The sequence below is a fragment of the Carassius carassius genome, chromosome 30, assembly GCF_963082965.1.
Source record: "Carassius carassius chromosome 30, fCarCar2.1, whole genome shotgun sequence".
Lineage (NCBI taxonomy): Eukaryota > Metazoa > Chordata > Actinopteri > Cypriniformes > Cyprinidae > Carassius > Carassius carassius.
This window is the reverse complement of record NC_081784.1, coordinates 29,980,465-30,006,795: the sequence shown is the minus strand read 5'-3', so window position 1 is coordinate 30,006,795 and position 26,331 is coordinate 29,980,465. Positions and strand designations below refer to the sequence as shown.

General features: G+C 37.9%; 1 protein-coding gene and 1 long non-coding RNA gene across 2 annotated transcripts; both read right to left on the bottom strand.

Annotated features, from left to right (window-relative positions):
- Positions 1-17,461: 17,461 nt before the first annotated feature.
- Positions 17,462-22,853, bottom strand: LOC132111049 (membrane-spanning 4-domains subfamily A member 15-like; the record flags this gene model as incomplete). The annotated part of the gene is made up of 6 exons (XM_059518220.1): positions 17,462-18,188; positions 18,668-18,781; positions 18,936-19,091; positions 19,229-19,285; positions 22,014-22,127; positions 22,680-22,853. Coding segments are annotated over 6 exons (654 nt in total), but the record flags the coding sequence as incomplete, so codon positions are not given.
- A 102-nt stretch (positions 22,854-22,955) lies between these two features.
- On the bottom strand, positions 22,956-25,806 carry LOC132111025 (uncharacterized). The gene is made up of 3 exons (XR_009424712.1): positions 25,715-25,806; positions 25,447-25,532; positions 22,956-23,819 (listed from the first exon to the last, which is right to left on the bottom strand). It is a non-coding gene; the product is annotated as an uncharacterized LOC132111025 (long non-coding RNA).
- Positions 25,807-26,331: the final 525 nt, after the last annotated feature.

The following is a 26,331-nucleotide window of genomic DNA, read 5'->3' as shown; positions in this document are numbered from 1 at the left end:
TTGAAAGGATTGCGTGCAACTAATTCAGACACATAGTATTGTGGACTAGTGGAGCTTCATTTTTAATTATAATTCCAGTTGCATCCAGAAAGAAAATGTCCTCCTTGTACCTTTTGTAAAACACTGACAGTGTTTTCTTTGAACATCGCATTATACTATTTGGATGCATCATAACTCTCTGCCGGACATCATTGTCTGATCCCTTCTTTTGATCAGTTAGTATTTGGAGACTTAGGAGTTCATGTGAATGAAGACTTTTTTTAGTTGTCATTGGGTCCATGCAATGTTTTTCAGAACCTCTTTTGTTGGTCCTTCATCCCTGCACCCAAACTGTATCACCATCTCTGGGAGCTTTTGCATGAAATCTAGATAGACACTTCTGGGTAGCTTGGTTACCAGAGATTCTCCAATGGATATATGTGAATCTGCACACACTGGGCTCCTTTTAAGTTCAGTGGGACTGTGACAGACATCTCCTCCTGTGAATAGCACAGCTGCGTTAAGGATGACCTCATCTGTGACTTCCACACTAAAATTAATGTGGCGATCTTCAAACTGGCACTAGCCCATACATTTGAATATGGCTGTGTTTCTATTTGTCTTTAGGGTTTTCACACATGGCCTTGTGAAACCAAAACTGCAGTATGAAGCAACCTTATTCCCCTGACAATCACTTTTTCCACTGTAATCCTTTTTTCTCAGTTTTCTCAGCTATTGCCATTAATTTTTGTCAATAAAAAAAGGCTCCTGTGGCAAAATACATTTGAAGATTGTATCTTCTGCATCAATGCTCCCTGTAGAATAATGTAAGTTGATTTAGTCAAGTCAGGTTTCTTGTAATTCATAACACAAAAATAATTCCAATGACATATGCAGGTTTAAACTATTAAACCGATTTTTGTATATTTTTGTACATAAATACATAATATAGATATTTACTGTTATATGTCTGTGTAACGATAAAACCTTCCTAATCATCGGGAAGAAGGAGGCGGGAACCGGCGGACAATCAACTGAGATTTTAATAATCAAAATAAACACAAAACAAGGCAACAGCCCCTCGCGGACGACTGTCGCGCACAAATAAAAAGCAAACACAAACTTAAACCCAGGCCTGGTCCTCTCTCGTCCTTTACTGTCGTCGCTCCTGTTTTATATCCTTCCATCTCCTCCCTTGGACTCGAGACCGGTGGGTAGAACAGGTGTCGTTCATCTCCAATCACTCCACCGGCCTCGCTCCTGTTCCCACGTCTCTCGGCCCCGCCCCACTTGTCACATACCCCCATCGCCCCTCGCAGGCCGGGGGGTACCCACGATGCTGCGCTATACCCCCCCCCCCTCCCTGCGGGGGGGACCTGCGGGAACCTGGGGGTAGGACAGACGATGCGAGTGAAAAGGAGATGGAAGGAGGAGCGACAGAGACGAGAGAGGGGAGAGAGGAGAAAAAAAAAATTCCGGTTCCCAGAAGCACTGCTGCTCGGCCCTCCACCAGCTGGGTGATCTCCTCTGCGGTGCCTGGCAGTGGCACTGGACGGCCCTCGGCAGACGCCACGACACTCCTCCACCGCCCGGTGGACGGCGACGGCTCCTCCGGTTTTGGGCAGCCGGCAGGAGTCCCCTGTTCCCTGCTCCTCCGGATTCCTTCATGGAGGCAGCAGGCTCCGGCCCCCTGGCAAACGGCACCAACTCCTCCGCTCCCTCACGGATGGCAGCCGCCCCTCCACATCACGGGCGGCCGGCAGCGAGGTCGCCCGTCCCCGGCAACTCACTCCAGCCCACCGCCTCGAGCGTCCATGGTGGCACACTTCCTTGCCAGCTCGATGGCACCGCGGATTCACCACAGCGACGAGGGATCTTCAGCAGCGCGTCCCTCCTTCTCCCGGGCTTCGGCACCACTGTAACGATTAAACCTTCCTAATCATCGGGGAAGAAGGAGGCGGGAACCAGCGGACAATCAACTGAGATTTTAATAATCAAAATAAACACAAAACAGCGCAACAGCCCCTCGCGGACGACTGTCGCGCACAAATAAAAAGCAAACACAAACTAAAACCCAGGCCTGGTCCTCTCTCGTCCTTCACTGTCATCGCTCCTGTTTTATATCCTTCCATTTCCTCCGTGGGACTCGAGACCAGTGGGTCGAACAGGTGTCGTTCATCTCCAATCACTCCACCGGCCTCGCTCCTGTTCCCACGTCTCTCGGCCCCGCCCCACTCGTCACAGTCTGATAATTTCAAATTTCTTAAAGAGATTGCATATTTTTGAGGCAAAGATATGAAATGATAGCCAGAAAAATTTACTTGGTGTCAATTGTTCCTCCTAACTCTTAACCTCAACATGGTCCCTGACACAGCACTTACCCCTCCATACCTGCACTCACTCACATCATTAACATATCCCTTCACACTGGTGTTTTTCCCTCAGCATTTAGAAAGGTTCGTATAACTCCACTACTTAAGAAACACTCCTTCAACAACCCATCTCTTTTAGAGAAATACAGACCAGTTTTCCTCCTTCCTTCTATTGCAAAAACACTTGAACGAGCTGTGTTCAACCAAGTCTCTGCCTTTCTCACACAGCTCAACCTCCTTGACAGCAAGCAATCTGGCTTCTGAAATGGACATTCAACTGAGACTGCCTTCCTGTCATTTGTTGAAGCCCTAAGACTGGCAAGAGCGGAATCCAAATCTTCAATACTTATCTTGCTTGATCTGTGCGCTGCTATTGACCCAGTTAACTACCAGATCCTCCTGTCAACCCTACTGGCAAAGGGCATCTCGAGAACCACACTCCAGTGATTTGAGTCTTGCCAGATAGGTCCTTCAAAGTATCTTGGAGAGGTGAGGTGTCCAAGTCACAACATCTAACTACTGGGGTGGCTCAGGGCTCAGTTCTTGGACCACTTCTCTTCTCTGTCTTCATGTTATTTGGGATGTTAAGTGCAAACCAAAGAGAATATTAGGCGGACAGTTAAACATACGTAGCCTTATCCCTAAATGTGATCAGGTCTCAGCACTTCTCCTGGACTCAAACTTGGATTACCTCTGTTTAACAGAATCATGGCTACATAGGAACATGCCAATTAATATGATTGACATTGCTTGGTATCAGTGCTTTAGAAAGGACATGATTGCAGGCAAGGGGGAAGAAGTATTAATATACATCAAAGACACATTTAAATGTCATTTAATTGAACTGAACATCCCCCTGGAATGTTTAATTCTAAATGTAACCCTATCGCCCTCTATGAATTTTAATATTGCTGTCCTCTATAATCCACCTTCTCATAATGTTAAGTTTTATGATGAATTAAATGTTATAGTTTAACAACTGGACTCTTATAGAGAGACAATATGGTATGGTGACTACAATATTAACTAGTCTGACAAAAAATTTAAACATAAACTCAAAGCACTTATGACAAAATTCAACCATAGACAAATGATTGTAGGACCCTCAAGAATAACAAGGCACACTAAGACCCTCATTGATGTGGCATTTACTAACAGACCTGAACGAATAACAAAGATTTATAATTTGATTACTAGACTCTCTGACCACAACATGACTTTGACTGTTAGGAAACTGACGAAGAAGTGCTTTCAGTACTTTGGTAAACCTGTTCATTAAAAAACACAATGAATTATTCCTAAAAGTAGAATTGTGCAATTTGAAAGACATCTTAAAAATATAAACTGGGAACAAATTATGATACTAGAAGATGTAGAGTGTTGTAATTCTATGACCACATCTATTACAAATCTAATAAAAAATATTTACAAAGCAAATAAAGTCTAAACAAAAAGATTTGAGCTGTGGAAAGCAAAAGTGGCATACTACACTCATCTAATTGATAGTGCTAAAGGCAACAATAATTCACTTTGGAGGCATTTAAATAATCTGACTAATAAATCAAATAAACACAAAAAGATTACAGAACTTAATATTAATGGTAATAGTATAACCGATTGTGCCACTATGGCTGATGAATTAAATTCATATTTTGTATAATCTGTTGAAGAATTAACAAAATAATTCCAGCTTGTCAATCCTCTCAATCATCCACTGAGAGTAACCCCAACAGATTCATTTGATATAAAAGAGGTGTCATATACAAAAGTTGTAAAAATAATTAATAAACTTCTAAATTCCAAGTCTGATGACAATTTTAGGATGAATAGTTGTTTTCTTAAAAAGTATAAGGATGTCCTTGCCAAACCATTGATCCATCTTGTTAATCTTTCCATAAGAACCAGTACATTTCCCAGTGCATGGAAACAAGGCATAATTATTCCTGTGTTCAAAAGTGGTAGCCAAGACTCAATGAGTAAATATCGCCCTATATTGATTTTACCAGTTTTATCTAAAATAATTGAAAAAGTTGTACTAGTGCAACTAAGTGACCATTAAGAAGCCAGACAGCTACTCCATCATCACAAGTCTGGGTTTAGACCACGTTATTCAACAGAAATAGCAAACTGCTGTATTTCTCCTGTAAAAAAGGGTAATGTGGTGGGAGCTGTATTTACCTTTGTATATACCTTAAAAAGGCATTTGATATGGTCCATCATAGTCTGCTTCTATCTAAAATGTTAAATTTTAATTTCTCAAATGAGGCAGTGTTTTGGTTTACATCTTATCTCCAGTCTAGAGTGCAGTGTGTTAAAGTTAATCAAAACATATCAGCACTCTCAAACATAAAAATGGGCATTCCGCAGGGTTCTATACTTGGCCCCTTGCTGTTTAGTCTTTTTATAAATGACTTACCTCTTCAGTGCTCAGATGCCAGTTGTCAGTTGTCAGCTCTATGCGGGTGATGCAGTTATTTATTCACCCGCCAAGCCACCTGAGCAGGCTGCAGCTATACTGTCTATTAGTATGTTTGACATCCAACAATGGCTCATCCAAAATCAGCGAGTTCTAAATTTCTCAAAAACTGTTTCCATGTGCTTTTCCATTTAAAAAAAAACTTGATTTAAAAAGAAAGATTTAATATTAATATACAAAATAAAGAGATTCATCCAGTTACAGAATTCAAATATCAAGGATTGGTTTTAGATCCTCAACTAAAATTTGACAAGCATATAAAGAACATTTTAAAAACAATACAAAGTCATCTCAACTGTTTTAAATTAATTAGAAGCTTCATACCGAACCCAGGCAGCCCTGCTGTACATGCATGTTATGATTTTTTTCTCATATATCGTACTGCATGGCAGCATGGGCTCAAGCCACTCCCACAACAGAGCAATACAAATTATGGATAAAAAAAACAAAACGCCACCATCACTGTACCATCCTTAAGAAATATAATTTAATGAATTTTGAGAGCTTTAGCAATTTTTGCTTTCTTAAATTAATTCACAAGTGCATTAATCATTTAGCACCTGAACCACTAAGTTCATTTATTGAAAGACAAAGCAGCACTCGACTCATTAGGGGTTACACAAATCATGACTGTAAAATACTATACTGCAGGACCAGCTTTGGTCAGACAACCTTCTCTGTGAAAAGCTCTAAACTCTGGAACTCATTACCATCTGACATCAAGACTGTACTGGACTTTAAAGTGTTTACTTACAGGCTAATAAAAATTGTTAAAAACAAACCAAAGGTGTACTCATTTTTAATTAATGTAAGTAGGTAAGTGTTGTATATGATATATATATATATATATATATATATGTTTGTTTGTTTTTTTTTGAGGTACTGTAGTATGTAAACTTTACGGTTAAATTTCATGGGTAAATTTTATTGTGTATAACCAGGGACAGGAGTTGTTTATATATCATGTTATATTGTTTTAAATCGTTAAGTATGTAAATTGTATTGTGTCTCAAAGCCTAACCAGGGACAGGAGTTGAAAATTAGCATTTGCTATAAACTTTTTTATGCAGCACTCCAGTGTCAAGCTTGCTTTGACACTATGTTTGTTTGCATTGTCCCTGTAAAAAAAAGTAGAAATGATCATCAATACAAAGTAACCCCTTACTATAATAACAAAACATGGAACAAGTAAACTTCATCTTGCACTTCGTAATTTTTAGAGAATTAACTTCTGACCAGGAAACACTAATTTGCATTCAAGCTGTTGAGTCTCTGGCTTCACTAGATGAATTGTGACTGCAGCATCACTGTCAGGCACCTCCTGCTGGTGGGAGTGGAAAAACATTTGATCTGCTACTCTGGTGCCTGTCATTGTCTCATCTCTCATTTCAGCTTTGATGTCTCAAGATGACCCTCCTGTAAGCCCTGCTTTTGATATTAGTGGTCAGATTGCTTTAGTTCCAATTCTTTGGGAAAATTAGGTTTTTACTTACCCTATTGTTTTCGAGCGAATTGCTGTCATATTCATATCTCATTCAAAGCAATGTTCCTTCTTCTTGGGGTCTTAAGCTCTTAAGAGTTTGTTGTGTAGTTCCCCTGTTTTGGCATACCCAGACTTCAACAAACCATTCAAACTGGAAGTAAACGCAAGCGGCACTGAATCTAGTGCTGTGTTGCTGCAAGAGGATGACTGTGGAATTGACCGCACGCTTTGCTTTTATTCATAGAAATAAAATTCTCACTAACTTAACTACGGCACCATAGAAAAGGAGGATCTTGCCCTGTTACTAGCTTTGCAACATTTTAAATTACAGGTGCTTCTCAATAAATTAGAATGTCAAGGAAATGTCAAGTTCATTTATTTCAGTAATTCAACTCAAATTGTGAAACTCATGTATTAAATAAATTCAATGCACACAGACTGAAGTAGTTTAAGTCTTTGGTACTTTTAATTGTGATGATTTTGGCTCACATTTAACAAAAATCCATCTCAACAAATTAGAATGCTTCATGAAACCAATAAAAAACATTTAGTGAATTGTTGGCCTTCTGGAAAGTATGTAAATTTACTGTACATGTACTCAATACTTGGTTGGGTCTCCTTTTGCTTTAATTACTGCCTCAATTAAGTGTTTCAATTCAATTCAATTCAAGTTTATTTGTATAGCGCTTTTTACAATACAAATCGTTACAAAGCAACTTTACAGAAAATTAAAAATAATAATAATAATACAAGACGTAGTCAGCTAGATGATGAACTATCAATATTATTAATTAATAGTAATTATATGATGCAGTCACACATGTAGCAATAATTGTTAGTTCTGTTTGTTGATTCAAGGTTAGGATCATCTGGGGTCCTCTGAGGGTCAGCATCATCTCTTCTCAGGTGTTCTGGATCCAGACTGGAGCTTGTGTAAATCCTAGTTACCACGGGATGTAAATCCCGTGGCAAAACATAGAAACAAGATAGAGACATCATTAGCATAGCTGCTGATCCAACAAAGTAAAATTAGTTTAACCCAAGCTAAAGAATAAAAATGCAGATGCAACTACACTCACAATTTAAGAGATACATTATTCGAATGCTTGGCGAAAGAGATGCGTTTTTAATCTAGATTTAAACAGAGAGAGTGTGTCTGAACCCCGAACATTATCAGGAAGGCTATTCCAGAGTTTGGGAGCCAAATGTGAAAAAGCTCTACCTCCTTTAGTGGACTTTGCTATCCTAGGAACTACCAAAAGTCCAGCGTTTTGTGACCTTAGGGTGCGTGATGGGTTGTAGCGTGGTAGAAGGCTAGTTAGGTACGCAGGAGCTAAACCATTTAGGGCCTTATAGGTAAGTAATGATAATTTGTAACAGATACGGAACTTAATAGGTAGCCAGTGCAGAGACTGTAAAATTGGGGTAATATGATCATATTTTCTTGACCTGGTAAGGACTCTAGCTGCTGCATTTTGGACTACCTGTAGCTTGTTTATTGACGAAGCAGGACAACCACCTAGAAGTGCATTACAATAGTCCAGTCTAGAGGTCATGAATGCATGAACTAGCTTTTCTGCATCAGAAACAGATAACATGTTTCGTAGCTTGGCAATGTTTCTAAGATGGAAGAATGCAGTTTTTGTAACATTGGAAATATGATTTTCAAAAGACAAATTGCTGTCTAATATAACACCCAGATTTCTGACTGTAGAGGAAGTAACAGTACATCCGTCTAGTTGCAGATTGTAATCTACAAGATTCTGTGTGGTGTTTTTTGGTCCAATAATTAATATCTCTGTCTTATCTGAATTTAATTGGAGAAAATTATTTGTCATCCAATCTTTTACATTTTTAACACACTCTGTTAGCTTAGATAATTGGGAAGTTTCATCTGGTCTCGTTGAAATATATAGCTGAGTATCATCAGCATAACAGTGGAAGCTTATTCCGTATTTTCTAATAATATTACCAAGGGGCAACATGTATATTGAAAATAGAAGGGGACCTAGGACGGATCCTTGTGGCACTCCATATTTTACTGATGATAAATGAGATGACACCCCATTTAAGTAAACAAAATGGTAGCGATCGGACAGGTAGGATCTAAACCATCTTAGAGCCTGCCCTTGAATACCTGTATAGTTTTGTAATCGATCTATGAGTATGTCATGATCTATGGTGTCGAACGCAGCACTAAGATCAAGTAAGACTAGAAATGAGATGCAGCCTTGATCTGACGCAAGAAGCAGGTCATTTGTAATTTTAACAAGTGCAGTTTCTGTGCTATGGTGGGGCCTAAAACCTGACTGAAATTCTTCATACAGATCATTTTTATGCAGGAAGGTGCTCAATTGAGCAGACACAACTTTTTCTAAAATTTTAGACATAAATGGAAGATTTGAAATAGGCCTATAATTTGCCAGTACACTAGGATCTAGTTTTGGTTTCTTAATAAGAGGCTTGATAACCGCCAGCTTGAATGGTTTTGGGACGTGACCTAAACATAACGACGAGTTAATGATATTGAGAAGCGGTTCTTCGGCTACAGGTAACAGCTCTTTTAGTAATTTAGTGGGTACAGGATCTAATAAACATGTTGTTGGTTTAGATACAGTGATAAGTTTATTTAGCTCTTCCTGTCCTATATTTGTAAAGCACTGCAGTTTATCTTTGGGTGCGATGGATGAAACTGAAGTGTTAGACGCTGTAGAATCTACATTCGCTATTGTATTTCTAATGTTATCTATTTTATCAGTGAAGAAATTCATAAAGTCATTACTATTTAACGTTGGTGGAATATTTGAATCAGGTGGCGTCTGGTAATTTGTTAATTTAGCCACTGTGCTAAATAAAAACCTTGGATTGTTTTGGTTATTTTCAATGAGTTTGTGGATATGCTCTGCCCTAGCAGTTTTTAGAGCCTGTCTATAGCTGGACATACTGTTTTTCCATGCAATTTTAAAAACTTCCAAGTTAGTTTTTCTCCATTTGCGTTCAAGACTACGAGTTACTTTCTTGAGAGAGTGAGTATTACTGTTATACCATGGCACAGTACGTTTTTCTCTAACCTTTTTCAATTTGATGGGGGCAACAGCTTCTAATGTATTAGAGAAAATAGTGCCCATGTTGTCAGTAATTTCGTCTAATTCATGTGTATTTTTGGGTACAAATAGCAGTTGAGATAGATCAGGCAGGTTATTTGCGAATCTGTCTTTGGTGGCTGGAACAATAGTTCTGCCCAGACGGTAACGCTGAGACATATAGTTAATATCAGTTATACGCAGCATGCACGATACAAGGAAATGGTCTGTAATATCATCACATTGGGGTACAATATCTATAGCAGTAAGATCGATTCCATGCGATATAATTAGATCTAGTGTATGATTAAAACGATGAGTGGGCCCGGTGACATTTTGCTTGACTCCAAAGGAGTTTATTAGGTCAGTAAACGCAAGTCCTAATGTATAATTTGCATTTTCAACGTGAATATTAAAATTAAAATCTCCCATGATTAGCGCCTTATCAACTGTAACTAGAAGATCTGAGAGGAAATCTGCAAATTCTTTTAGGAATTCTGTATACGGCCCTGGTGGTCTATACACAGTAGCCAGAGCAAGAGATACATTAGATTTCTTTTGCATGTCTGACAGTGTAACATTTAGCAAAAGTATTTCAAAAGAGTTAAACCTGTATCCTGTTTTCTGGGTAACATTGAGAATATCACTATATATTGTTGCAACACCTCCTCCACGACCAGTCTGACGGGGCTCATGCTTATAACAGTAGTTTGGTGGAGTAGACTCATTTAGACCAAAATAATCATTTGGTTTTAGCCAGGTTTCAGTCAAGCAGAGTACATCAAAACTATTTTCTGTGATCATTTCATTTACAATAACTGCTTTGGGTGTGAGTGATCTAATATTTATGAGCCCAAACTTTAAAAATTGTTTTTGTTCATTTACTTTACATTTTTCTGGTTTAATTACGATAAGATTTTTTCTAGATCCTACATTATATTTTGACCTCACTATTCGGGGAACAGACACAGTCTTAATAGTTTTTACAGCACAAGTACTTTTATCATTTAAGCGGGTGGAACAAAACTCATCATAATAGTTATTAGAGAATTGTCTTACTAGTCACATGGAGCGAAGTGTCCTGGAGATGTTGTCAGAGAGCAGCTCCGCTCCGATTCTGCTGGGGTGTAATCCATCAGCGCGAAACAGCCTAGGACGCTCCCAGAAAAGATTCCAGTTATTAACAAATAGCAAGTGTGGCATGGAGGTCATTTGTGGCACTGCTGAGGTGGTATGGAAGCCCAGGTTTCTTTGACAGTGGCCTCAGCTCATCTGCATTGTTTGGTCTCTTGTTTCTCATCTTCCTCCTGACAATAGCCAATAGATTCCCTATGGAGTTCAGGTCTGGTGAGTTTGCTGGCCAGTCAAGCACACCAACATAATTTAACCAACATTTGGTGCTTTGAGTAGGCAGTGTGGGTAGGTTCCAAATCCTGCTGGAAAATTAAATCAGCATCTTTAAATGCTGGTCAGCAGAAGGAAACATGAAGTGCTCCAAGACTTTGGTTTTCAAAAAACACGATGGATCAACACCAGAAGATGACATTGCACCCCAAATAATTACAGCCAATCTAGGGCAACAGCAGACTGTTCCAACCACAGTGCAAAAACTTGTAAATGAGTGGCCCAGTGTCATGAATCTGGTCTAGGAACTTCCATTCACTCACCACCAGAAGTCACCCGCTCACTACATGGACTCTTCTCACCTTTATTTATATAGCTCTTTAAACAAAATACATTGCGTCAAAGCAACTGAACAACATTCATTAGGAAAACAGTGTCAATAATGCAAAAATGATAGTTAAAGGCAGTTCATCATTGGATTCAGTTATGTCATCTCTGTTCAGTTAAATAGTGTCTGTGCATTTATTTGCACCACACTCACTGTTGCACTTCACCCCAGACTACAATTCCCATCTTCCACTGCACTGATTACACGCACACAGTTGAATGCACTGATTACACACACACACACACAGCTGAAACCAATCACACATTCACTATATAACACTCACTCAGATCACTTTCAAACTGCAGAGTACTGTTTAGCCCATATTGTCTCGTTTGCCTTGTCTTGCCTTCGAGTTTTGTTCTTGGATTGTTTACCTGTCACAGCTATGGAAGCTGTTTGTGAAACTTTGTCCTGCCTTGTCACAGCTATGAAGGCCGTTTATGAACACTTTTTATGTCCTGTCTGGGCTATGGAGGCCATCTTTGAACTCTCGTCATGTCCTGTCTGGGCTATAGAGGCAGTCTATGAAGTCTCGTCATGTCCTGTGATTGCTGTGGAGGCTGCCTGTGAAACTTCTTCCAGCCCTGTCACGGCAGTGGAGGCTGTCCATGAACTCTCGTTCTATCCTGTCATGGCTATGGAGGCCATCTATGAACTTTCGGAGTTTCCTGCCTCGGTCTCTGAGACCATGAATGCACTGACTGTGTTGTCTCTCTTTGCTTTCCCTAGGCTCAGGTCTCTGCCATAGGTCCTGGCTCCACCTGCTCCACCGTGGTGGGCTTCAGTTACATCTGCTCTGCCCCGGTGGACTTCTGTCCCGTCTGCTCGGCTGTGGTGGTCTTCTGCTCCGCCCTTGTGGGCTTCTGTCCCATCTGCTCGGCTGTGGTTTTCCGTCTACTAAGAGATGCCTGATCTTCTGGAGATAACGTGGGGAGATTACATTTACGTAAAAATTTATCCATTACTTGAGGGTCCAGATCAGTGTTTGAAGAGTATAACTTTGAGTAAAAATCCTTAAAACATTGGTTAATCTCTTTCGATGCAATACGGTACGTCCCTCCTTTGGTCTTTATTTTATGAATTGTCCTTTTACTATCTATTTTACAAAATTATTTGGCTAGTAATTTATGGGGTTTATCTCCAAATTCAAAGTGTTTTTGTTTAATGAAATGAAAAGTTTTTTTTTTTTTTTTTAGTAGAGACTATATTATTATATTCGTACCTTAATTGTAAAATATTCTTATAAGTATCTAACGAGGGGTTTAATGCATTTTCAATGTCTAGTTGATGAATTTCATAAACTAATTAACTTTGTTTTGTATAATTTATTCCGGGACCCTTGATATGATATAACATAGTCTCTGATAAATGCTTTTAATGTTTCCCAGAGCAATCCTGATGATGTCTCTGGCTTATTGTTTCTATTGAAAAAATTCCCAGTTGTAAACTCATGAAATCAATTAACTTGGGGTCATCTGCTAACTGAGGGTCCATCCTCCATAGAGGTCGGGTAAAAGATGTTTGATCAAAAACAACTTCAAATGTAACTGGGGCATGGTCTGAAATCAGTATATCATGAATTTTAGAGTTTAGGATATTGGAAATAAGATTGCTGCCCACTAAAAAAATAAAATCAATACGGGTGCATACATTATGTACATGTGAATTAAGTGTTTAATCTCTTTCAGCAGGGTGCACAAGTCTCCATATGTCTACCAAATTATAATCATTAACAAAAGCATTCAAACATTTATTGAATAAGTCTCCACCTAAAACGAAATTTGTTTGGGACAATTTAGGAAAAACAGAAAATAGATTGAGAAGAATTTGTAACGGCAAAAAAAACAATGTTGGGTTTTTCCTGTAACCCCCTTATATTGTTTTCAACCATCTGGAGAATGCGAGTAGAGGGTCAGACTCACAGCCTGAATCCAAGAAAATCCAAGAGTGTTGTCGTGGAATGTTTGTCGATATTTATTGCAAATAAATATAAAGTACAAAACAAAAAATGCGAACTGGTTTAAATGTCAAATATTCCTTAGTAGCGCTTGGAGTTTAGTTTTTTCCTACAAACCAAAAGCTCCGGCAACGCAGATCCAGGCCGAGGTCAATGACTGTATCTGCTTGCATGCCTTCTCCCCGTCATGCGCTACACACTCCAATTTATAGGATACCGCCCTCTCCACCTGTAGAAGGTGTACTACTCAAATGCTATATAAAAGTCAACTATATGCGGCTCCTACAGAATTAAATCTGTCCTATTCAGCTAACTTTTAATTTGTCTTTAGAGTCCACTTTGAGATGAGTTTCCTGCAGAAAAATCATATATGAGGAGAGAGATTTTAGCTGTAACAATATCTTGCTTCTCTAAACTGGATGATTTAATCCTTTAACATTCCTTGAGATACATTGAGACCTTTTCTGTTACTTTGAGTAGTTATTTTGGTTGGTTATAAATCAGACCAATCATGTTCACTGCTTGTTTAGAACCTTGGATTATTTTAAACAGGCTCCCATCCCATATTCCCCAAAACATAAACATTAATCCCGTCATCTAACCAACTATCTAGAACACGCGCTGCAATACAGAATTATAAAATGAGGAAGTAAAATATAACAACAAATTATATAAAATGAACAATCAAATAAAACCTAGCAAATACTTTGAAAAATGATCAAACCTTAAACTTCCAAAAACTCGTGTCAGCACAGCTCCGTAATTTTAAATATGGGTATTTTTCTTTCAAAAACACATGGATCCGCTACAGGAGGCCTTTATTCAGCCCCCGGAGCCCAGTTAGTTGAATGTTTGTAACTGAAACAGTTGAGGAGCACCATTTTCATGTTTGGTTACAAACATTTTTCAAAATATCTTCCACTTGAGGGTGAATGACAATTTTCATTTATTGGTAGCTGTCCTTTTAACAAAACACACAGCTCTAATAGTGTATGTACATATGTGTGTTCAGTTGTTATAAATTTAATAACTAATGTAATATTTTGTTTTTTCCCAGCCATCCGGTGAAATTAAAAATGCTGTGAAAGAAACTGATAAGGGCATTCTGATTGTAACTGAGGAGAAGCAATGTGATGTGCTTCCCAAGGAATAACCAACATTGCTCTCATTTGGACACTGTGACGAGTGGGGCGGGGCCGAGGGATGTGGGAACATGAGCGAGGCCAGTGGAGTGATTGGGAAATCAGCGACACCTGCGACCCACCACCGGTCTCGAGTCCCACAGAGGAGATGGAAGGATATAAAACTGGAGCGACGACAGTGAAGGACGAGAGAGCACCAGGTCTGGGCTTTATTTTATGTTTTACTTTCTATTTGTGCGCATCAGTCGTCCGTGAGGGGCTGATGCACTGTTTTGTGTTTATTTTGTGATTATTAAAGTTTCATTTTGATTGTCCGCCGGTTCCCGCATCCTTCTTCCGGATGTATATGAAGGTTTTATTATTACAGACACATCTTGTCATCACTGACATCTCTGATGTTCCCAAGGCATTTGGACTCCTAATGGGTCTGTAAGCAGTGAACATCCACTTCCTCAAGTGCATGAAATACACCACTGAGTCTCTGCAAAAACTTGTGAAGAACAGCTGCTACCACCATGTGCTCGCCACAGCGGCAGGAATTGTAGGTGGGGGTTGTGAATGTACAGCGCTCTCTCCCTCCTTCAATACCACGACTGAGGTGCCCTTGAACAAGGCGCCAAACCCCAAGTTGCTCTCTGGGCTCCGCAGCATAAACGACTGTCCACTGCTCCGGGTGTGTGTTCACGGTGTGTGTGTGTGTGTGTGTGTGTGTGTGTGTGTGTGTGTGTGTGTTCACGGCTGTGTGTGTGCACTTTGGATGGGTTAAATACAGAGCACAAATTCTGAGTATAGGTCACCATACTGTATGTCACGTCACTTTCACTTTTACTTTTCGGTGTTCATGATGTGTTAATCGGCTACACAGCAAGCTCTTTCATAAAAAGTAGTTTTTTTAAGGAACTTTAGGCTCTTTTGAGCCTTTAACTAGTTTTAGAATGCACTCTTAAGTTTATCATGTTATGACTTGGAATACAGGGGCGCGGGAAGATGTTTTAGGTTGGGGTTGCTGTACGTGCATGTGCGCGGGGATGGGGAGGTTTGCGCGATGCAACATATTTACACTAAGTGAAAATACACTGAATTAAAATAGCTATTTTTTTGTGATATGCTATTTACACTGCAACACGCTAATTCTATTTATACACATAGGCGTAACATGATGTTTGAGTATGGGGGGTGGCAAACCAAGCCAGTCGATTTGATCAGTCAAACTTTTAAATACATTTTAGCATTTCTGTAGATTTTAAGCAAATCAACAAGTGAATTACCCACTGCTTTAAATCAGATATCTTTTGGACATTATTCAAGTTAAACGCACAGGCACACAAACACATTTAGTAACGTTAAATCTTACTGGAAATGGCTTATTAAGCAGTTTATTGTAAAAGACGGACTGAAAGCAGGGGGTTAGTGGAATACTGGAATTTTATTGAAATCGGTAAGTAATTGACAGAGGGAGAGTAGCAGGTGGATGGAGGATGAGAGAACTTGAAAACTGGAAGGATTCTTGCCGGATGGGGTGACCAGGCTTGATGGTTGGGAGCACACACCTCGGTGATGGTGAGTAATGGAGGTATCAGAGTGATGTAGCACAGAACAATAGCTGGAGCCAAGGGAAGGAGAAGGAGGATCGCTGGAGAGAAGGTAAGCACAAGAGATAATTTATAGCAGGAGTCAATACTAGTGACTTGGCAGAGGAATGATCCACTGATAGTCACGAGATCCGACAGTGTGTGTATCTATGTGGAGGTGAGCTGATGGATAGATGGTGAACAGGTGCTGGTGATTAGATGATAGGAAGGTGTACAGGTGCAGGAGATGAGTGCTTGAGTGAGGGAGTGCACTGTGGATGATGAGCCGGACTGGCTTGTGACATTTATATTCTGAAACATATTTCTAGGTTATGTTCTGTGAGCATTAAATTACATTTGGATCTAAATGGTCCTTTTCCTGAAATAAATATAAAACACTGAGCTGCTAAGGGAGCGTCTAATGGATCACCATGATGCTGTCTGGAGTCGGGCATCTAGCTTCATCTTTCTTTATTTTGGTTAAGTACAGATTCCTCTGCAGATGTTGTATGTTGTAACATAAAAAGAAACACTGAATATCCATTTATGTCATGCAACAACATGCAACAAGCAATTATTGGCTATTATCCGCCAAAATGCTGATTCGTCACGTGCCAACTTGTTAAGCATGTAAGATTGGGAAAGCCTATTAGTTTGATTTTATGTACTAATTTACTTATAATAAATAACAGTAAAATATATTAAAATAACTAAATTATGTACATATTTACTTTTGAGTTGAAAACATTATAAATTAATAAATATTTAGTAAAATATTTTGATCACTGGGAGGGGGGGGGGGGGGGGTACGATTGAAAACAGCAGGATATTTTGCTAATTACTTATTGCAAATAATTAGTTATATACACCTCACCATTGTAATACATTATAAACCAGTAACTGTAAATTTAGTGTAAATTTTCATTCAAATTATTAAATGGATACCACCTTATTGAGAAAAAAGCCCTCCCTAACCCTACCCAATACTTTATTTTCAACGTTTTGATGATTTTTTGTTTTCAATTTTATTAAAAAATACATGCTTTTCTAATATGACTTGAAATTTGAAAAGAGAGAAAAAGAAGTTTGCCAAAAGGCTGATTCGAACCCGGGTCGAATGCGTCAAAGGGAATAGAATTACACACTCTTTACCATCAATACCATCATTGCACTTTTTTGTGTAAAATAGACAGATTTTTTTTCTTCTCTTTTTTTCGCAACAGCTACACAGTTGCCCACAGAAAAAAACAAATAGGGATTGCTGCAGCACCCTCACTTCCCTCAGCTATGTTGGAATATGCATGTTCTCATGAAAACAAATGTTGTTTCACGTCTCATTTTCCTATACAGTAATGTACACATTTTCCTTCAAATTGACAAGTGCTTTTGCTTTCCTTTTTCTGTTTTTATTTTTTTATTTAATGAACACTAAATAGCATCATGAATGGGGGAGAGTTTGGAAACTTTCAAGATCCTTCTGATGTCAACACATATGTCTTGTCATGTTGCTCAATGAATGTATAGTCTGATGGTTCCCAGTTGACAAAACATGATTTAGGTTGACTGGACTAGAAAATAATAGTCAAGTCAACTTAAACAAATGTGTTACCTGGACTAATTCCACTCTAATGGGAAGTTGTTTCAACAAGTAATATGTTGTCAAGATAACAAAAATAGACTGTGGGGTAATAAAGTATTTTTAGTTGACTCAACAAATGATTTTTTACAGTGTAAACACACTAGTATTACAGTAATGCACCAACTCCACCTCGAGATCCAACTCCTCCTACTTTACACATCCCTAAACCTACCCATCTTCACCCTCTTGATCAAATGATTCAAATTAATTATATACACGCTGTTACAAAATGTAGTTATATAATTCCTGTTAAATGAATACTTAGTGAAGTAAAAAAAAAAAGTGTAGTCACTGTCTGTCCTGTTACACATTTATACTTACACAAACCATCCTGAGGGTTGTTACATGTGTTTAGTTACAGAAATATTACAGCTGTAGAGACAATATACCAATGTGTACTTACACTGTGGTTACATACTGCGTAGACATTTAGTTACTATGTAAGTACACAGGTATTAGAGACACTTAATATAGTAATATATTGTGGAACCCAAATAATAAATGTCCCTACACTCTGAATGCTATTTTCATTGTAGGTCTCAGTAGAAAACATTGTTATTAATAACACAGAAAACTACTACTCATTTTGTTACCATTTAATACACTGTTTATAAGCAATTCTAAAGATCACAGTTAGTTATTCTACATTTTTTAATGCGCTCCCACAGATGTCAGCTCCTCTTCATGCACATTAAGAAGGATGATTTCAGTCTGTTCACTCGGCTGACGGCAGGTTCCGCATTACAACAAACACCTGCAGAGATGAGGAAATCAGCCATAAACATTCCACCTTCACCATTACAAATGAGGAAAATGTACAGTCAGCTGGTCGTTATTGCAAAATAAACCCAACAGGGTTATCAGGATACAGTATTTACTTTTTACATGAATGCTTACTAAAATTAAATAAATGGAAATTAAATATTGATTTGAGTTCAAATGATTTTGTTGGCTTATTTGTAAAAACCAAGGAGAGAGAGAACATGAGCACAACTACAGTATGTGAGAAACAAAGGTTACCATTAGTTTATTATATTTATTATAAATAAAATAAATATATATTTTTTTATTAAATACACAATAGTGTTTTTTATTATCATTATTTTTGTTGTTATTTGAATTTAACATAATTATCTTTTTCTCCTGCTTTGCATAACCCAATCTAAAAACAACAACCCAGCCATAGAGGCTTTGGAGGTTTCACTGGAGCAAGGCTGTGTGACGTGAGATTACCTGACTCCTGCTGGATCGCAGCGCGGCCCTGGCGAAAAATGACATGGTTACAAGCAGAACGCCTCCTATCAAGCTGTGACAGCAGAACACCAGCTCCATGTCTCTGATGAACATCTGTGAAAATCAAATGGGAGTTTTTGTTTGTATAGGAATATATGTTTAATCTATTAAAGCTGCACATGTACAAACTCTGACTGGTTGAAAATTCACCCTTCTATCGCCCTCATAACCATGATTTTCATTTATTAATTATAATAAAAACCCTCACAAAATGTTGTCTGGCATAAAGTTCCTCCTCCCCGTTCTGATTCTCATACATTTGACCCTCATAGTAATTGATTGCAACAATTACTCTGGAGAATTCCAGCAAAGCAAACAGCACTCCAATGATTGAGATGATATTCAGAGCAAGGCTGGCTGTGATCTGTGAGAAATCAAACCAGAAGACACAAACATAAAAGCATAATATCTCACGCAAAGAAACATTCTATGGACATCATTTTGTAGTTAAGACACAATTATTCTCAGAATTATGCATTAGTATCTCACAGTGACACTTACTATCTTTTTAGAGGGGTTGCGTTCAGACAGTATATAAAGAAGGCCACAGATAAAGAACTGCAAAAGAGGCAAGACATTTAGTATTCAACTACTGTTAAATACTTATTATAACACCCACATGGTGGGTTTCCATGTTTTATGTGTACATTTCACAGATGTAATGGTTTTTAAATCAAACAAACTGTATTTTCTATCCTCTTACCTTAACCCTATCCCTAAACCTACCCCTCACACAAAAATACAGGCATTTTTTGAAAGATAATTCAGTAACACTTTAGCATAGGGAATAGTTCTCACTATGAACTAGCTGCTTATTAGCATGCCTATTATAAACATATTGGCTGTTTATTTAATACTTATAAAGCATATGTTCTGAATGACCATATTCTACATCCTTAATACTCTCCAATATCTACACTTAACAACTACCTAATTAACTATTAAGTCATAATTAATTTGTTAATAGTGAGAATCGGACCTTAAAGGGGTCATATGATGTTGCTAGAAAGAACATTATTTTGTGTGTTTGGTGTAATGAAATGTGTTTATGCGGTTTAAAAAACAAATTATTTTCCACATAAGGTATATTATTTTACTCTATGCCCCACCTTCTGAAACTTGTTTTTACAAAGCTCATCACTCTGAAAAGCAAGGTGTGCTCTGATTGGCCAGCTATACAATGTGTTGTGATTGGATGAATACCTCAAGAGTGTGAAGGAAATGTTACGGACCTCATCATACTGTGATGATGACGTGTGAAGCGCCAGTCTGTCCTTGCAAATATGGAACTGCACTACTTTATAGAAACAGACACTAGTTTCACACGTTCACCTTGCAGTAATAAAGCGAGAAGAACAGTATGTGTACTGTATTTGGTGTGCTGCCTTGGGAGAGGGCTCAGAGCTCGGTATCGTCCTGAACACTGAGTGCTTCCCCCGGAATGGGTTGAAGGTGAGGAATCGATGGTGAAGGCATGCTGAAAGACTACAGAAAATTAAGGTAAGGCTGCTATGATTATTTATAGTGTTTCTCCTTTGTGGTGGTTGGATAGATGATGTAATTACTGAGGGTGAATTGGCCGTGTTGATTATCTGCGCGTGGTTCTCTCTCGAGGTGGCTGGATGGATGGTGCTGTTATTGATAGTGAATTGGCCGTGTTCATTATCTGCACGTGCCCCTCCTGAAATTGGTTACTAAAACATCACAGTGTAGGCCAGCAATTCCCAATTCCAGTTCTCGTGACCCCCTGCTCTGCACATTTTTATCTTTCTTTTCGCTTCAGATGTTTGTTCTATTTGAATGTAAGTGCCCTACCGAGTGTGCATCACAGCATATTCCATGATTCCAGTTCAAAGCGAACGTATACTAGTATGTTCCATTTAAAGTGCATTGATGTGTGAAACATTAATTTAAATAGTATTTATTTACAGAGGTATATGATGTCACACTTGTCCATGTTAGAAGACGTTGCACAGTGCAAATCTGTAAATGAATGTTCAGAAGTGAAGTAAACTTCAACAGATTTCCCCTGCACAGGGAGTAGAAAGTAATGAACATAGTGTAGAGACCATGTCAATGGGAACACTGTTCATGCACGGAGCTCATGAGCTTGCACACATATTTGGGTTGAATTGTTCTGGAACAGTGTTGTAAATACAACTTAACCAATGGGGGTGTGTTTGAATGAGCCGTTTCAGGGGGCATGGACGAAATCTTAACTTTGATAAAGAATATTTCTTAGGATTTGAGACTTTAGTCTTTGCAACTTTACAGATCTTTTTTATGCACCAAGAGCTTGTAACACTCCGAAGAGAAAGGAAAACTTGAAATCGCATCATATGACCCCTTTAAAATAAAATGTGACATATAATTCTTTGTGATAAAAAAATGTCCTCAAAAGGTTCAAATGTACTGGTATTACTATCCTTATGAAGACATTTGGTCCCCATAACATATGGAATACCAGGACCACACACACACACACACACACACACACACACACAAACACAAAGATTCCATAGTTGTAATGGTTTTTCCTATCCCCTTTTTTATTAATAATAATAACTGCAGTATCGATCAGATGAGGCATGTTACAGGACCACTCTGTTGCCCTTTACTGTCACTATCAGGGACTATTGTTCTAGTGGAAGTGACATTTGATGATTTAAGTTTAATAAAGTAACATATATTTTGCCTTCATTATATATTCTGTGGTAACCGTTTTTTAAAAGCAATAAGCCCTGTGAGGCCATGGATTCCAGTGATGGTGTGCCTAACAACATCCCTTAACTGTTCTAAATTCACTGTAAACCACAGCTTCATGGGGCTTAGTGCTTTTATTGGACTGGGAGTCTAAACAAGGGTTGAGTGTGTCAGAGGAAAGAAACAAAATCTGCAGAGCTGTAGGTCCCAAGGACCAGGAATGAAAACCATTTATAGAAAGTGCTGTGCTGAGTGAGATAATTAACTCAGTGTTAGCAGCTCAAGCAAGGCAATATTAGTTTTAAGAAATTCTACCTGCATTTTTCTTTTTACTGCTGTGTAATGTTTTGCAGTGTTACTCACATCACCAGTGTTATAATTATTACAGTTAATTTAATGAAAATTATTTGGTTACTGACACGTTCTTATTTTCAGTGATTTTATTGTCGAGAAAAATAAAGCTATTTGTACTGAGGTGAAGATCAATGGCTTATAAGTTTTCTTGGATGTCATTAAATATCTTAAAGACCTTTCAAAGCAAAACATGCATATATAGTCAAAAGAGATGTACAAATTATCATACCAAGATCCCAATCCAGAATGGGGTGAACTGCTCGTCTAAGGTTGGTACATATGATTGCGTAGTCATAGGAATTCCAAACATGAATAGACCTATACCCATCATCACCAGCACAACCTTACACGAGACATATGAAATATGGGCAAACATAAAACAATAATCAATATGCAATATCAATAAAATGACCAATGTAATCTTAATAACAGAAGGGAAACTCAAATAGAGTAGAGAAACTAGAGAAACCTGGTGAAAGCTGGCTATTTTATTACATGGGGAAATTGTCAGCAGGTCTGGCTCTCTAATGTCTATAAGGTTTTGAGTCAAAAGTACACAAATGCTTTTTTCAAATGCAAATTTTTCTTACTTTTTATTTTCTACTAATAAGAAACCATATCTTTATTTTCCCTGTATAAGTGTGTTAAAGCGATGTGTGGAGGGATGAATATACCTATGCAGAAAGTAACTATGTAAACTAAACATCCTCTGAGAAACATTTACTGGAGTAAAAGGGAGAAAACTAGCCTTGGTTTACGCTACATCACATCAGCTTTAAAGTCTGTGCATATTACAGAAGAGTGTAGTACTGCAATGGATAAGCCAGGATTATCTTTGCTTAATATGGTTTCTGTGAATGGAAAGACTGGACGATGAGGAAGTTCTGTGTCTCACCCCAATACTCTTGGGTTGTCCTCTGAGGAAGCGGTGCACAGGTTTACTGCCGCCTGTCACGGTGGTGATCACCTCTGATTCACCTCCTGCTGGCTGATCCTCCACCATCTCTACAGCACAAATCACAGTACTAGCAATTACATGAAGATTTTTGTTTGAGGCCTTTGGTAGTGTTTTCTAGAATGTTTATATTCAAGAAAAAAAGGCCAATCTCAAAACATGACCAGATGATGGACAAATGGCAAATATTAAATAATAATGGTATTAGTAATGCACTGTAAACCCTAATAAGTTGAGACTACTCAAATGATTTGAGGAAAGTGGTTGCGTAAGTAAAATTGAGTAATGGCAAAATTGACAACTCAATTCAATTGAGTTGACCTAATGTTGGTCTCGTCATTGAATTAACTTAAATGTTCAAGTACAGATAACTTAAAAAGGCAAATAGACTTAACTTAAATTTTCGAGTTTTATATGGTTTACTTGTTTTAATGATTTAATACAAATATTGTTTTTCCATTAACAGCTTTATTTGGTTTATACATTTACATTAATTTAAGAAACATTACTAATATCAAGCTCATATTTTTAAGTCACATTAAGACACTTGAAAAGCACTTAACACTTAAGCTCACATTTTTAGAAAACAGTAGCTCATTTTTAACAGAAAGCTGCATTTTTAAGTCACATTAAAACATTAAGCTCATGTTTAACAGTAAGCTTACATTTTTACAAAACATTACACTCACATTAATAAAAAAACATTAAGCTCATATTTTTAAGTCTCATTTTCGGAAGACCATGTTTAATGTAAATGTGTTGCTATTAAAAGTGCGCCAAGCAAAAAACAGCTGGTTTGCCAACGATTGTGTTTTAGGCTGAAGTTCTTTCTGCCCCAAGGAAAGTAGAATCCGCTGAATGAAGTCAAATGTGTATCCCAGCGACTTTGGGTAACTCAGGTGCAATGCATATATTAGTCCGAACAGAAGGCACATTGCTTCAGGAAGATCATGTAGATTGTCCATCTCTAATTTTCCCTCGATTACGATTCCAATCGAAGAGGGAGACCCATCTTGTCCCATCTTCAACTATCACAATCCCCACTGGCACATAAAGAATTGAGCTGTGATCATCAGACATCTAGTGAAAAAACATTAACAAATTAAAATTAATTCACATACATGCAAGCTCATTTACATTTCAAAAAGATGCAACTTAAAGGGTTAGTTCACCAAAAAATGAAAATTCTGTCAGTAATTACTCACCCTCATGTTGTTCCAACCCAGTAATACATCATCGGAACACAAATTAATATATTTTTGATGATCCGAGTTGTCTCACTCCTCCATAGGCTTCTCTGTAATTTAAACTTGCCAGCCCAGAAAGTTTGTAAAGACATGTTAAAATAGTCCAAGTGACCACAGTGGCTCAACCTGAAGTTTATCAAGCGTAGCGTTACGTTATGTAACAGCGCAGCGCCTCTGGGTTGTACATCAGAACGGAGGCTCACGCTGGTCATGTGTGTGATGCTGGCCAAAAGTGAGCCTACGTTCTGACGTACAACCCAGAAGTGCTGAACTGTTACACTACTTGAACTCACTCAGAGAAACAAAGAGGAAAATTAATAGTTGGATAAAGACGTTATTTTGTTTGTTTTTTTGCGCACAAAAAGTATTCTCATCGCTTGATAAACTTCAGGTTGAGGCACTGTAGTCACTTTGACTATTTTAATAATGTTTTTAACTTTCTGGGCCGGCAAGTTACAATTACAATAGAAACCTATGGAGGAGTGAGACAGCTCTCAGATTTCATCAAAAATATCTTAATTTGTGTTCCGAAGATGAACGAAAGTATTACAGGTTTGGAACAACATGAGGGTGAGTAATTACTGACAGAATTTTCATTTTTTATTACACATTCACACGATCTCTCACAAACACTGCATCAATATCAATCTAAAAGGGTTGGTTCACCCAAAATTAAAAATTCTGTCATTAATTACTGACCCTTGTGTCGTTGCACATCTGAAAGACCTACGTTCATCTTCGGAACATAATTTAAAATATTTTTAATGAAACCCATGAGGTTTCAGTCACTCCATACTAGAGATCCAATGCAATTACCACTTTCAAGGTCCAAAAAGGTATGAAAGACATCATTAAAGTAATCCATGCGATTCCAGTGGTTTAACCTCAATTTCATGAAGCTACACAAGTAATCTGTTTGTGCAAAAAAAAAAAAAAAAAAAAAAAAGTACAACTTTACAAAATATAATCTCTAATGCACGTTCACGCAATTACGTCTGCTCTCGCATGAATACAAAACTCAAACGTTGTGGTGCTATATGAGATACTCTCTTGAACGGGCGTTGCAGATCAACATTTTCAAAAATACACTGGTAAATTATGTTTTTTTTTGCACAAACATAGCACTCGTTTTGCTTCATAAAATTGAGGTTAAACCACTGGAGTACAGTAGTACAGAGTACTGTAACAAAGTCTTTCCTATCGTCCTTGAAAGTGTAGTTGTGTTGGATGTCAATGGAGGGACAGAAAGTTACAGAATATCATTAAAAAAAAATCTATTGTGTCTTGAAGATGGAATGACACAAGGGTGAGTCAATGAATTACAGAATTTTCATTTTTGAGTGAATTAACCCTTTAGATTGATACAGTGTGTGTGAATGACAGAGATTGTGAATGTGTGTGTGAGTGTGTATAGAGGGTGAGAGGGTGTCTTTTGGACATTTTCTCCTTGGAACACTTACCAAACACGTCTTAAAGAAAGCAGGAGAGTCATCTCCAAACCAAAGGGGTAGTCCTTGAAGCACCAAAGTTCAGTTGGCTCTGATAGCTTGTGTGGAAAAAATAAAATTGTATTAAATCCAACCACTTGATAATAATACATTATAACAGCCTTTAAACATTTAATCAGAGATCAACTATGAAGTCTATATTTCAGTTTATACAGTTTTCAAATCAATCTACTATCTTCTAAGATATATCTAGGATAAATTATTGGGACTTCTAACTAACCTTTGTTGCTTCAGAAGGTTCATCAAGAGCTGACCAGCAACTCCCTTTCTGGCTCTGAAAATGTCCAAGAGGCATGTACTATGTTGGTCAAGATTCCCTTTTCCAAGGTCTTACCAGCAATCCTATTCAACTCCACGTAGACCTGAAAAAAATTAGGAAGGGGAAAGTAACGACATGCATGCATGTTGTGCTTGATTATTTTTTAAGATATCATCAAGTTCATTCCAGTCAAAGGTACAAAAATGTGTTGACCTAAAAAGAAAAGGTTAATTATTTATTTACTTACATTTAAAAGGATTTTTCATTCATGAATAAAAATTTGCTGTCAATTTACTCAGACTCAGGCCATCCAAGATGTGGGCGACTTTATTTAGCAGAACATTAAAGAAGATGTTTAGCTGAAACTGTTGTCTTTGGCTATTCATATAATAAAAGTCAACTGTAACCAACCATTTGATTGTCAAAAAACGTGTACAAGCAAAACAAAATCAATAATTGTGGTTCCTGATGATATATTTGTGTCTTATGAAATGAAACGATAGGTCTATGCAAGCAACATTATTTATAACATTATTACCTTTAACTTGTACAAACAGCCCTGAGTGTATTTTCTACTG